A 12,852-nucleotide genomic window follows, 5' to 3' on the forward strand; every position below is an offset into this window, starting at 1 on the left:
CTCACAGCCAATCTCAAGCTCCCCACTTCTACTTTTGCTCCATCCCCCCCACTCCTATCCCTCCCTCACCCCCTCCAAAGTCCCTCCCCAGCTTTCTTGGAGCCCCCTTCAGATGCTGCAAGGCCATCAGAAGGTCTCCTGGGAGCCTTCTCCTCTCCAGCCTGCACAACCCCAACTCTCTCAGGCTGTCCTCAGAGCAGAGCAGCTCCAGCCCTCTGCTCATCCTCAGGGCCCTTCTCTGGACACCTCCCAGCACCTCCAGATCCTTCCTGGAACAGAGATTCCAGAACTGGACACATGCCTGCCTCACTGCACCTCAGCCCAGCTGACTGCAGCAGGGAAGGAGCAGCTCAGAATGAAAACTAAGCATCTGCCACCACCATCACAAGGTAGTCTTCAGCTGCCTTTGAAGGTCCTGGTTTCCACATCTACAGCCAAAAGCATTCTGGAAAGCAGTTAGAACCTCATGGTGCTGGCCAAAAAAAATATTTTATGCTCTCAATCCCTTATAAGTTACAGCGTTCTGACTTTTCCATATGACAAGGTGCAAATTTCTAACCCAGCAGCCCTGCATTTCCCTTCTCCAGTGCCCTGGTGAGGGATCTGTGAAGTGACCTATGTGAAGGATCACCCAGAGACAGCAACAGGCACCAAGTGGGAGCCCAGGACTGCTCTCCCTCCACCCCATGTGCTGCCAGGGCTCAGAGAACCTCTTTCCAGTTGTTTCCCTCAGGACCTGTGTTTTGCTGCTCTGCCCAAGCACTCCCCTGCCTCAGCTGCAGAACTTCTGCAGCTCCTTCTCATCCATTTGTGAAGAACATGAAATAAGCCTCAGAAACACCTTAACACAGCTTCTCCCCAGGCTCCTGGGTGTCCAGCAGGGCTCTGAGGACTTTTATGTCCCTTCCAGCCCTGGACTGCAGCAACTGATGATTAGAAGAACACAAACTCCTTCCAGGTACCCTCTCCCTTGCTTCTGAAATGCCAACTGGGCCTGGGCAGAAGTCTCTTCACAGATCCAGCTGTGTGACCATGTTAGGAGACACCCTCTGAACTACTCCAGCTGCAGAGGGCAGGGGGGGAGCAGCCACTACAACCCTTTCCTATTGACCCAGCATCATCCTATGGGCACAGGAGTGATTACAGAGAGGCTGGGATGAGGAGGATGTGAAACCCTCAAAAACACAAAGTCAGCCAAAGAACGGAGCCAAGGAGCCAGACAGAGCTCAGTCCAGAACAGGTTATTTGATCCTGAGCCTCTCAGAACACCACTTGAGAAGCCAGTGGCCAAAAATGGGCCCCAAAAGGTCCTCCTTTCAGTGTGCCTCCAGCACTGCCCATCCTCCTGGTGCTGAGGTCCCTGCACAAGAAGGCTGGCATGCAGGATTCCTGACACACAGCCCTGCCTTCCCCTCTCACAGCAGCCCTGCTCTGCACAGCAGTTGGTCACATTTCAGCTCTCTGACAGGGCAGCACATTTCACTGTCAGCCTGCATGGCAAAAATAGAATCTGACTGCCAGAAATTGCCTGGCTGCAACCCTGCCACCAGTGTTAATTACAAGTGCAGCTGTAATTGCAGGCAAGGAAGGTGCAGTGGAGGTGGTGAGGATGCATACTGAATTCTGCTGGGTGAGCCAGCCTTCCCCAGCACTGCCCTGCCCTGCCAGCAGCCCCAGACAAGCAGGGCTGCACAGCTCTCACTGCCCTGCATGCTGGCATCTCCTGGAGAAGAGGCAACTGATCAGTTCCCAGTTCTTGGAACTCCCCCTGATGCTGACACAACTCTGACCAACATGTTCCTTTTACTTGGAGCACAGCCTGTGTAATGTGGTGGGTTGAAAATTGCTGCTGCCTTCCCCCCACCCTGTACACAGGAGAGGAGATGAAAGGAGGAAAGCAGAGAGCTGTGGGTTAATACTTAGTCACAACAAAGCAATGCAGCCAAGGTCACCAAAGCCAAGGGAAGCCAGCATCTAGTAGCTGCTAGAGGGAAGGAGTCAAAAAGAGAGGAACTTAGTGCACAAAACTACTTTTATGTCAGATACCTGCCAGACAGGAGAGTTCTCTAGAGCAGAGCATCTGAGAGTGGGCTCTGGAGCAGAGCCAGGTCTGTGTACTCCCAGATGCAGGGCACATTTGCAGCTCCACAGTGGCCAAGAGCTCAGACTGTTCCCAGGTGTGAACAGGTCAGGGAACAGCAGGTTACAGCCACCCCCAGCTCCAGGCTCCTGCCATTTGCAGGGAGAGTAGTACTGCTTGAGAAGAGCCTCTGTTCCCATCAGAGGCAAGAGGAGATCAGCTCCTAAAGCTAGGGAGGGAAGAAACAAGCCAAGAACTTGACTACTGAGCCATCTGCAAACCCACATTACCAAAGGGGGCAGAAGAGGAAACCCCAGTCCAGAGCTGCTGTGCACCTCACAGCTCCAAGTCCTGTTCTGAAGGTCCTCATCTGATGGACCCATGCCTGCTTGGGCTGATGAAAGCACAGTGGAGCTAGGGGCTGATGGACAGCAAGGATCTTCTCCATCAACAAGAAACCTCCCAGAGCTGCTCACTGCTCACGGCCAGGAGCATTCTGTGTGTTGGCAGACAGGAGATCTTTGCTGGGGGTGAGGTAGGGAAAGGGCCTTTGGTTCATCAAGCTCCTGCTCCCACCAAGGAGGCCACAGACACCTCCACAGAGGTATCCACAGAGGAAATCATTTGCTACCTGGCTCCTGACCTGAAACTTTGTCCACAGAAATCACAAGCCATAAGTGCCACAAGTGGAAGTGCTGGAAGGTGTCCAGAGAAGGGCCCTGAGGATGAGCAGAGGGCTGGAGCTGCTCTGCTCTGAGGACAGCCTGAGAGAGTTGGGGTTGTGCAGGCTGGAGAGGAGAAGGCTCCCAGGAGACCTTCTGGTGGCCTTGCAGCATCTGAAGGGGGCTCCAAGAAAGCTGGGGAGGGACTTTGGAGGGGGTGAGGGAGTAAAAGGAGTGGGGGGAATGGAGCAAAACTAGAAGTGAGGAGATTCAGATTGGATGTGAGGAAGAAGTTGTTGGGCAGGAGGGTGGTGAGAGCCTGGCAGAGGTTGCCCAGGGAGGTGGTGGAAGCCTCATCCCTGGAGGTTTTTGCAGCCAGGCTGGATGTGGCTGTGAGCAACCTGCTGTGGTGTGAGGTGTCCCTGCCCATGGCAGGGGGTTGGAACTGGCTGAGCCTTGAGCTCCCTTCCAACTCTAACAAAAACCAAAACAACAAAACCACCACCAACAAAAAAGTGCCATAAGCACTTAGCAGGACCCAAGGGTGCCCAGGCTAGAGGACAAGTAAGAGGCACTTCAATCAAGTGTCTCTGTTTGACATCTGTGGATCACAGACAACATTTCCACTCCTCTTTGTCTGCAGAGGTCTCAGAGGTACCAAATGGAACTTCCTTGGAGCTAGGTGTTTTTGTTTATAGCCATCTATCCTGGAATCACAGAATTGTTTGGGTTGGAAAAGCCCTCTCAGATCATGGACTCCAACCTTCAACCTCAGACCATGCCCTGAAGTGCCACCTCCACACCTTTCTTGACCACCTTTCCTGCCCAGAAACAGTTCAGGTCTGAAGGCAGCTCTCAACCCAGAAGCCAGCAGATGGCACTGAAGAATGTGCAGTGTTCAGGGCTGTCAACACTCACCCCTGCAGTGCACAACAGCAACATGAGCCTGGAGAGCCAGGCACCTGCCTGACACCCTCCAGCCACCCACCACAGCAGCCCAGGCTGCTGGCACCACAGTGGCTTGGATCTCTCCTTATGGAAAGGACCCAGGCAGCAGGATTTGGATGCAGAGCCATGCCTGGGAGCAGCCTGTGCTCTGCAGGCTCTGCACCAGCACATCTCCTAATGAAGCAACAGCAACAAGCCTCCCCTCTTCTCTGAGCACCATGAGAGCAAGGTCATCCCTCTGGCAGTTTCAGGCTGTGCCTTGAAAATTTTCCACAGATCTTGAGCAGAGAGCAGTAGAATGGAAATCAATCACTACTGGATGTAAGAAAGGAAAGTTCTAAATAATCCCTTTGGGCAGTTACCTACCATAAAGTTAGTTTTGTGCACTAACTCACTCCTCTCTTTGGCTTCCTGGCTCTGGCAGATACCAACTTCAGGCTTGTGCTGGCTTTGCTGACTTTGGATGTGTTCTTCTTGTGGCTAAGTAACTAACAGCAGCTCTCTGCTTTTTCTCCTGTCCTGTGTACAAGGGGAAGGGAAGGGAGCAGGGAGAGGGAAGGTATTAGCAGCCCTCTGGTTTGTCCAGTTTTGTGCACTCCTGGCTCTGCTCCAGAGCCCACTCTCAGATGCTCTGCTCTAGAGGACTCTCCTGGCTCTGCTCCAGAGCCCATTCTCAGATGCTCTGCTCTAGAGGACACTCCTGGCTCTGCTCCAGAGCCCATTCTCAGATGCTCTGCTCTAGAGGACTCTCCTGGCTCTGCTCCAGAGCCCATTCTCAGATGCTCTGCTCTAGAGGACTCTCCTGGCTCTGCTCCAGAGCCCACTCTCAGATGCTCTGCTCTAGAGGACACTCCTGGCTCTGCTCCAGAGCCCATTCTCAGATGCTCTGCTCTAGAGGACTCTCCTGGCTCTGCTCCAGAGCCCACTCTCAGATGCTCTGCTCTAGAGGACTCTCCTGGCTCTGCTCCAGAGCCCATTCTCAGATGCTCTGCTCTAGAGGACACTCCTGGCTCTGCTCCAGAGCCCATTCTCAGATGCTCTGCTCTAGAGGACTCTCCTGGCTCTGCTCCAGAGCCCATTCTCAGATGCTCTGCTCTAGAGGACTCTCCTGGCTCTGCTCCAGAGCCCACTCTCAGATGCTCTGCTCTAGAGGACTCTCCTGGCTCTGCTCCAGAGCCCATTCTCAGATGCTCTGCTCTAGAGGACTCTCCTGGCTCTGCTCCAGAGCCCACTCTCAGATGCTCTGCTCTAGAGGACTCTCCTGGCTCTGCTCCAGAGCCCACTCTCAGATGCTCTGCTCTAGAGGACACTCCTGGCTCTGCTCCAGAGCCCATTCTCAGATGCTCTGCTCTAGAGGACTCTCCTGGCTCTGCTCCAGAGCCCACTCTCAGATGCTCTGCTCTAGAGGACTCTCCTGGCTCTGCTCCAGAGCCCATTCTCAGATGCTCTGCTCTAGAGGACTCTCCTGGCTCTGCTCCAGAGCCCATTCTCAGATGCTCTGCTCTAGAGGACTCTCCTGGCTCTGCTCCAGAGCCCATTCTCAGATGCTCTGCTCTAGAGGACTCTCCTGGCTCTGCTCCAGAGCCCATTCTCAGATGCTCTGCTCTAGAGGACTCTCCTGGCTCTGCTCCAGAGCCCATTCTCAGATGCTCTGCTCTAGAGGACTCTCCTGGCTCTGCTCCAGAGCCCACTCTCAGATGCTCTGCTCTAGAGGACTCTCCTGGCTCTGCTCCAGAGCCCATTCTCAGATGCTCTGCTCTAGAGGACACTCCTGGCTCTGCTCCAGAGCCCATTCTCAGATGCTCTGCTCTAGAGGACTCTCCTGGCTCTGCTCCAGAGCCCATTCTCAGATGCTCTGCTCTAGAGGACTCTCCTGGCTCTGCTCCAGAGCCCACTCTCAGATGCTCTGCTCTAGAGAACTCTCCTGTCTGGCAGGTATCTGACATAAAAGTAGTTCTGTGCACTAAGTTCCTCTCTTTTTGACTCCTTCCCTCTAGCAGCTACTAGATGCTGGCTTCCCTTGGCTTTGGTGACCTTGGCTGCATTGCTTTGTTGTGACTAAGTATTAACCCACAGCTCTCTGCCTGCCTTCCTTCCTTCTCCTGTGTATGGGGGGGAGGAAGCTGTTGGTAGCTCCCTGGTTTTGTCCAGGGGGGTTCTTGTGCTCTTTATAAATTGTAAATATTATCAATATTGTCTATTTTGTACACATTCCTTGCATTCCATGTTTCAGATTGTGATTGTGCTTGTAAATCCAGCTTTATTTGCTTTCCAATTGAGCTGGTCTGGCAATTTTATGTTGGGGGAGGGAAGGGAAATTTCAACCCACCACACATCCTCCTCCCTGATCCCAGGCCTTGGCAAGGCCCTCAGCATGAGCTGGCTGCCAGGCAGTGCTGAGCAATGGATCCAGATGACACAGGGTACCTGGGTGGCCCTGCCTGTGCCAGGTTTTAAAATGGTCAGCACTGGTCATGCTCAGCAGCCTTAAAGAAAAGGTTTTGAAGAAGGCAAGCAGCTCAATGCACCTTTTTTCCAAAGAGGCACTTGCACATCTTGTGATGAATGGAGTCCTCAAAGAAGAGAAGCTATCATGAACCCATCAAACATAGCTGCCAGCAGCAGAATCAGTGGTCCCTGCAGGGACACATGCTGGGAATGTTCCTTGTGCAGGCATTTCAGAGCTTTTTGCTTTGCTACCCTGACACTGACAGATACAACCTTGCTGGGACTGCAGCAGGACAAAGCTGGCCTCAGCAAAGAGGTTCCTGGCTGAGAAATATCATTTGATGACCTGTGATGAACTTAGGAGATGAGGCACACACAGAGTTTCCTACCAAGCAGCCTGTGGAAGGAGGTGGAACATGTCTGACCCAACAGAGGCCACATCCATAGCCACAGCTGGCCACAGGGACACCTTTGCAAGAGCTCATTCCTGAGGAATCATGTTGGAAGGGAGCTCAAGGCTCAGCCAGTCCCAACCCCCTGCCATGGGCAGGGACACCTCACACCACAGCAGGTTGCTCACAGCCACATCCAGCCTGGCTGCAAAAACCTCCAGGGATGAGGCTTCCACCACCTCCCTGGGCAACCTCTGCCAGGCTCTCACCACCCTCCTGGACAACAACTTCTTCCTCACATCCAATCTCAGTCTCCCCATTTCTACTTTTGCTCCATCCCCCCCACTCCTATCCCTCCCTCACACCCTCCAAAGTCCCTCCCCAGCTTTCTTGGAGCCCCCTTCAGATGCTGCAAGGCCACCAGAAGGTCTCCTGGCAGCCTTCTCCTCTCCAGCCTGCACAACCCCAACTCTCTCAGGCTGTCTCCATAGCAGAGCAGCTCCAGCCCTCTGCTCATCCTCAGGGCCCTTCTCTGGACACCTTCCAGCCCCTCCACAGCCTTCCTGCAACAGAGGCTCCAGACCTGGCCCCAGAGCTGCAGGTGGGGTCTGAGCAGAGCAGAGCAGAGAAGAGAAGAGCAGAGCAGAGCAGAGCAGAGGGGTGATTCACCTCCCCACACCTGGTCTAGCCACAGGAGCCATCACACTGCTCTGGGTTTCTGGCCTCACCAACAGCCTGGTGCTCCCTACCCTCCTTCCTCTCTCTCAAACCTCCACAGGAAGTGCTAAGAACAAGGAGCCCAAATCCCTGCAAAAGCAGATGGATAAAGGGAGAGCTGAAGGAGAAGGTCCATGTGGCAGCTCCTTGGGTTCCAGGCTACACCATGGTCAGGGCTTTGCAGGATGGATGCTGAACCCTGTCCAACCTGCTGGCTGTGCCCAGCAAGCCTATTGGTGGAGCTGAGGGCAGCCAAGACTCATGAACACTTCCTCAACAATTCCCATCACCTTCCAAGGCGGGGAACCCCAAGTGCAGGCATGCCCCAAATCAGTTGTTAGCTATGAAACAGCACAGACAGACAGACAGCCAAGCACCAAGAGGAAGGAGGGACCCTGTATCATGAGATGCCTGATCTAGATCAGGAGGGAACTGGGAGGGCACCAGGGTCTTCTTGACACAAAAAGTCATGTTGGGCAAGAGCAAGGTGAGAGGGCTCCCAGAGAGCACAGTCAGGCTGGCAGAGTGGAGGAGGTTTCAAAGGCATCTGCCAGGACACAGCTAGAGAGCTGCTTGATGCCTTGTGCGTATCATCTGCTGCCTCTCAGGTCAAGGCAGCTCCCAGCTGATGGAAAATTTTGAAATGAGCAATTTTATTGTTTTGCTCAGCTTGGACTGAAACCAAATTCCACAGAGGCTGTCCCTGGGATGGCCCTGAAAGCCTGTTTTAACCAGTTTATCTCCACATGCTGCAAAGAGAACTCAGCTCCCAGTGCTCCGGGTGAGGTGCCTGCACCACTCAGAACGTGTGCCCACCTCTGCCCACCCCCTCCCACACTAACACCTCAAGGCACACCCTACAGCTTTCCACTCACTGCTGGGCCTCCAGGTGCCAGGGCAGGAGGCAATGGGCACAGATAATCCCCAGTGCACAACCAGCCAGTCTGTGCTTGGCAGCTGTGCCCCATTGTCCATTGTGTACAGCCAGACCAATGCCAACAGATGCCTGCTAGAAAGCAGCCCTGCACTGAGCAGGCAGCTGGCCTTCAGCAGCCCCTTCCTAGGTGGCACAGCAAAATCAGAGATATTTCAACTTGTCTAAAGGGATAAAAAGCAAGCCCACCTTCCTGCACCCTGCAGGACCCAAAAGGGTTGAAAAGCAGACCACAGGCTCTGTGCTCTGGGCACGCAGCTCCTGCAGCCTGTCCTGCTCTCCCCAGCCATCAAGCCAGGACCAAGGTAAACAATGAAATCAGCCTGACCACCACCAGGAATAGGGAGGGAAGAGGAGTAGCTCTCACAGAAGGCAAACTAAGCAAAACACAACCACCCCCTAAACCTTTTCTGGTTGCAAGTGAGCCACATAATGGTTTGTGCAAACCCAGCAGCCAGGCAAATGCCAGGTCCCCACGAGGGACCCAGGAACAGTTTCCCAATTAAGCACTTATCACAGGACAATAATTGACAGAAGGGTTCATTTCCCAACTGCAAACAGTGGCTATTGCTAAGGCTTTTAAGACAGAAATCAAAAGCTGGGCCACTGAAAAACAGATGCAGCAGAAATAAACCTGATGTCTACAGCATTTGGCCTGGGCTTTTTCGGGGTCACCTCAGCACTGCTGGTGGCAGCCTATCAACCCCAGCTCCCCACCCTGAGTTCCCTGCAGCACAGACCCTTCTTTTCTCTATCTGGGTGAGTCCCTGGCCAGTACATTCTCCCTTCACTCAAAAAGCCTCCCCCACAAAGCAGCTCTTTCACCCAAGCAATTGCACCAGCTCTAAGCAGCATTTAAGTTTTCATCCTCTTGCCCACTCCCCCATTTCCAGGGCTTCCAGACACAATTCTCCCATTGAAGGGTAATTCTGACATCCCCACCAGCTCTTAGCCTCACAAACCCTGAAGAAGCCTTGCAGGATGCTGCAGTGCTTCTGTGGAGCTCTTATCCCCCCAGCACAGCTCTTTTGTGGAGAAATGAGGATCTCAAGCTGTAGGATGGAAGTAAACACCCCGCATTTCATGTTCTCCTTCCCAAACCGAGTCCTGGGCTCCTCAGGGCTAGCAAGAAGGCAGACGCAGCAGGTCGCCTCACTTCCGAAAGCATGGCTGGGATTATTTTCTCCTCGCCAGCGTCTCACAGCTTGTAAATCTTGCCTAGGAAGAGATCTAGCAGCTTCCCCAAGAGACAAAGGACACGCTGCTCCCCGCTCCTTGCCGGAGCACAGACGCGGCTGCTCCCGAAGTAACGAGAGAAAGCAGCAAAGGGCAGACAAACGCCTCCTCCAGCAGGCTTTTAAAGACGGAAGAGCAGCCGCTTGGCTGTTTTAACTCAAAAAAACCCACAAAACCCCAAAAAACCACAAACCAAAAAACCCACGGATAAGTGGAATCTGAGGGAAACTGCCTCCTGTTTCTACAGCAACCGCGGGCCCGGCGCGGCGCTGGCAATAGCACCCCGAGAGGGAAGGGGCACAAAGAAGCGGGAGGGGGGTGCCCGCTGTCCCCGGCCTCAGCACCGCGCCCGGCGGCCCCAGTGCCGCACGGACCCGCCGGGGCGAGCACACGGGAGGAGCCCAGGACGCCCCCATCCCCTCAGCCTCCCTTCGGTCCCCTCCCCACCTGTGGCGCGCCCCCGCACTCACCCCAAAGAAGGGTGAGGAGCTGGGCCCGGGGCACCAGGCTGAGCGCGTAGACGGCGCTCAGGTGCAGCAGCCCCATCAGCACCACGTTGCGCCAGACGATGGCCTGCCCGCCGCCCGCCGCCGGCCGGGGCGCCGCCATCTCGCCAGCGGGGCGCTAGCGGCAGCCCCCGCGCAGTGCGGCCGGAGAGCGGCGGCGGCTAAGGGAGGCAGGGCCGCGCCGTCGCATCTGTTGCTGCTGCTGTCGCCGCTGCTGCTGCTGCCGCCACCGCTGCCACCTCCATGGAGCTCCCGCGCCGCCGGCTGCGCCCCGCAGCGCGGCGGGGGCCGGGCGGGGAGGCGGCAGCCAGCCCTGCATAGCGACAGCCAATGGCGGCCGCGCACTCCCTGCTCGCCCCGCCCCGCTCCGCCCCGCGCTGCTCGCGGGGCGCCGGCATCTGCCCTGTCCTTACCCTGCCGCGGGGAGGCTGCTGGCGGGCGGCGGCCGAGAGGTTCGAGGTCTCCGCCCTCGCCACCTGCGACCGCTCGGGCGGCAGCCTTGAGGAGAAGCACCGGCGCCGACAGCCCCCGGGAGAGGGTTTCAAAGACGTTTTGGGTTCTGAAGCCTCTCCTGCGAAGACAGGATGAAAGAAAGAATTGGGGCTGTTCAGCCTGGACAAGAGCAGAGACCTTAGAGTTGCCTTTCACTATCTGAAGGGGACCTCCAGGAAGGCTGGGGAGGGACTGTTCAGAAGGGGCTGTGGGGATAGAGCGAGGGGCAATGGTTTGGAACTGGAGCAGCAGGGGAGATTTAGGTTGGATGTTATGAGGAAGCTCTTCACAGTGAGAATAGTGGAACACGTTGCCCAGAGATGTGGTTGAATTCCTGGAGACATTCAAGATCAGACTTACTGTGGCCATGATCTAGTTGGATCTGACTGCAGAAGGGCTTGGACAAGATGACCTTTGAGGGTCCCTCTCAACCCGATCCAATCTGTGAATCTGAAATGTGGGTAGGCATTCAAAGGTTATCTAACTGACTTCGGCTGAGAGGAACCAGGTGAGCACTGAAGACACACAAACACAGCAAGCATGGCACCAGCAGTGCCTACCTGAATGGAGAAACACAGTCATAGAATGAGAGGGGTTGGAAGGGACCTCTGGAGATCATTGAGTCCAACCCTCCTGCCAGAGCAGGGTCACCCAGGGCAGGTCACACAGGAACACATCCAGAGGGGTCTGGAAAGTCTCCAGAGAAGGAGACTCCACAACCTCTCTGGGCAGCCTGCTGCAGGGCTTGAGCACTGTCACAGCAAAGAAGTTTTTCCTCACATTGAGGTGGAACTTCCTGGGTTCCAGTGTGTGTCCACTGCCCCTTATCCTATCACAAGACACTCCTGGAAAGAGCCTGGCCCCTGCTTCTTGACTCTTCAGACATTTATAAACGTTAATAAGCTGTCTCAGTGTGTGCCACACTTCTTTTTCACCCTGCCCACTGCAGCTGAAGGAGTGTTCCAGCACCCAGATGTGGTTCCCTAGGGATGCTGTGCCGCCCATGACGCCATAGCTTCCTGCCAAGCTGCTGTGGGACCCTGCGTCACTTAGGCTGGGGCAGTTCTCAAGCTGAGGCTGCAAAGGGGATCAGAAGGCTTTGTTTGCAATGTCTTAGACAGACTTCTGCTATTTTTCTTTAATGACAAAGGTTTAAGAAATAGCAAAAAACTGAATTCTAACTTTGCACAGCTCCAGAATTTGTCCTTCTTTAGTTTTATTTGTTCTCCCCCAGTATTCAGCACTGGGGAGGCCACACCTTGAATACCAGGTTCAGTTTGGGGCCCTCACTCCAAGAAAGACATTGAGGGGCTGGAGCAGGTCCAGAGAAGGGCAAGAAAGGTGGGGAAGGGTGTGGAGAAGAGGGCTGGGGAGGAGCAGCTGAGGGAGCTGGAGGCGTGCAGTGTGGAGAAGAGGAGGCTGAGCTCAGGGAGACCTCATTGCTCTCTGCAGCTCCCTGAGAGGAGGCTGCAGCCAGGTTGGGGTTGGTCTCTTCCCCCTAGTAACAAGTGAAAGGACAAGAGAAGATAGCCTCAACTTGCCCCAGGGGAGGTTTAGGTTGGACATCAGACAAAAGTTCTTCCCTAAAAGGGTTCTCAAACACTGGAAGAGGCTGCCCAGGGAGGTGGTTGAATGCCCATCCCTGGAGGTGTTTGAAAGAGGCAGAGCTGTGGTGCTGAGGGTCATGGTTTAGCCCCAGCCTTGGCAGAGGTAGAGAATGGTTGGACTGGAGGAGCTTAAAGAACTTTTCCTTTAGACACACTTCTGTGATTCTATGACTTCAAAGCATTTTCCCTTTTGGCTTTCAGAAAGGCAGCACTGACCTCCACTGCTGATGGGCAGTTGCTAGGGACAAGGAGCTGGGCCTGGGGGAGAGTGGTTTTAGGAGGGGTGATAAGGGTACAAAGCTCTGGTATAAAGCACATTAGTCTGCTGTGCTAATTAACTACTAATTACCCCTCCTGGGGCAAGTGAGTCAGCAGAGAGCATATAATGAAACCCAAGACTGGCTTGGATAGATGTTAAACATCCCTCTAGAATTCTCCACGTGGAAGGAAGAAAGAGGACAAAGGTGCCGGAAGGTAGCAAGTGCTTCACAGCAGAGCAGAGTGAGGATCATTCTAATGCCCCTGCTACCTCCACATTCCAGCACAGAGCTCTTCAAAAGCAGGAGTGTCCTTTTTTTTTTTCTTTTTTTCCTTCCATCTTGCCATGAAAAATAAAGCAATGACCCCAAAGCTTTGTTCAGATAAAGGCTTTAAGTGGTAAAGAAGGAAATGAAGCCTGCTCTGCTCTTGTGAGACCCCCACCTGGAGCACTGTGTCCAGTTCTGGTGCCCCCAGCATAAGAGGGACATGGAGCTGCTGGAGAGGGTCCAGGGGAGGCCAAAAAGATGATCAGAGAGCTGGAGACAGGCTGGGAGAGTTGGGGCTGTTCA

The 12,852-nt window shown here is 54.6% G+C and overlaps 1 protein-coding gene across 1 annotated transcript in view; it reads right to left on the reverse strand.

Moving 5' to 3' along the window:
- Nucleotides 1-10,026, reverse strand: part of SCD5 (stearoyl-CoA desaturase 5) — a 39,118-nt gene extending 29,092 nt beyond the window's left edge. The window contains exon 1 of the mRNA XM_054392244.1: nt 9,888-10,026. Within this exon, the coding sequence (XP_054248219.1) occupies nt 9,888-10,026 (139 nt within the window). The remainder of the gene's footprint in view (nt 1-9,887) is intronic.
- Between the last annotated feature and the right edge of the window lie 2,826 nt (nt 10,027-12,852).

This window comes from Indicator indicator, chromosome 25, assembly GCF_027791375.1.
Source record: "Indicator indicator isolate 239-I01 chromosome 25, UM_Iind_1.1, whole genome shotgun sequence".
NCBI classification, from domain to species: domain Eukaryota; kingdom Metazoa; phylum Chordata; class Aves; order Piciformes; family Indicatoridae; genus Indicator; species Indicator indicator.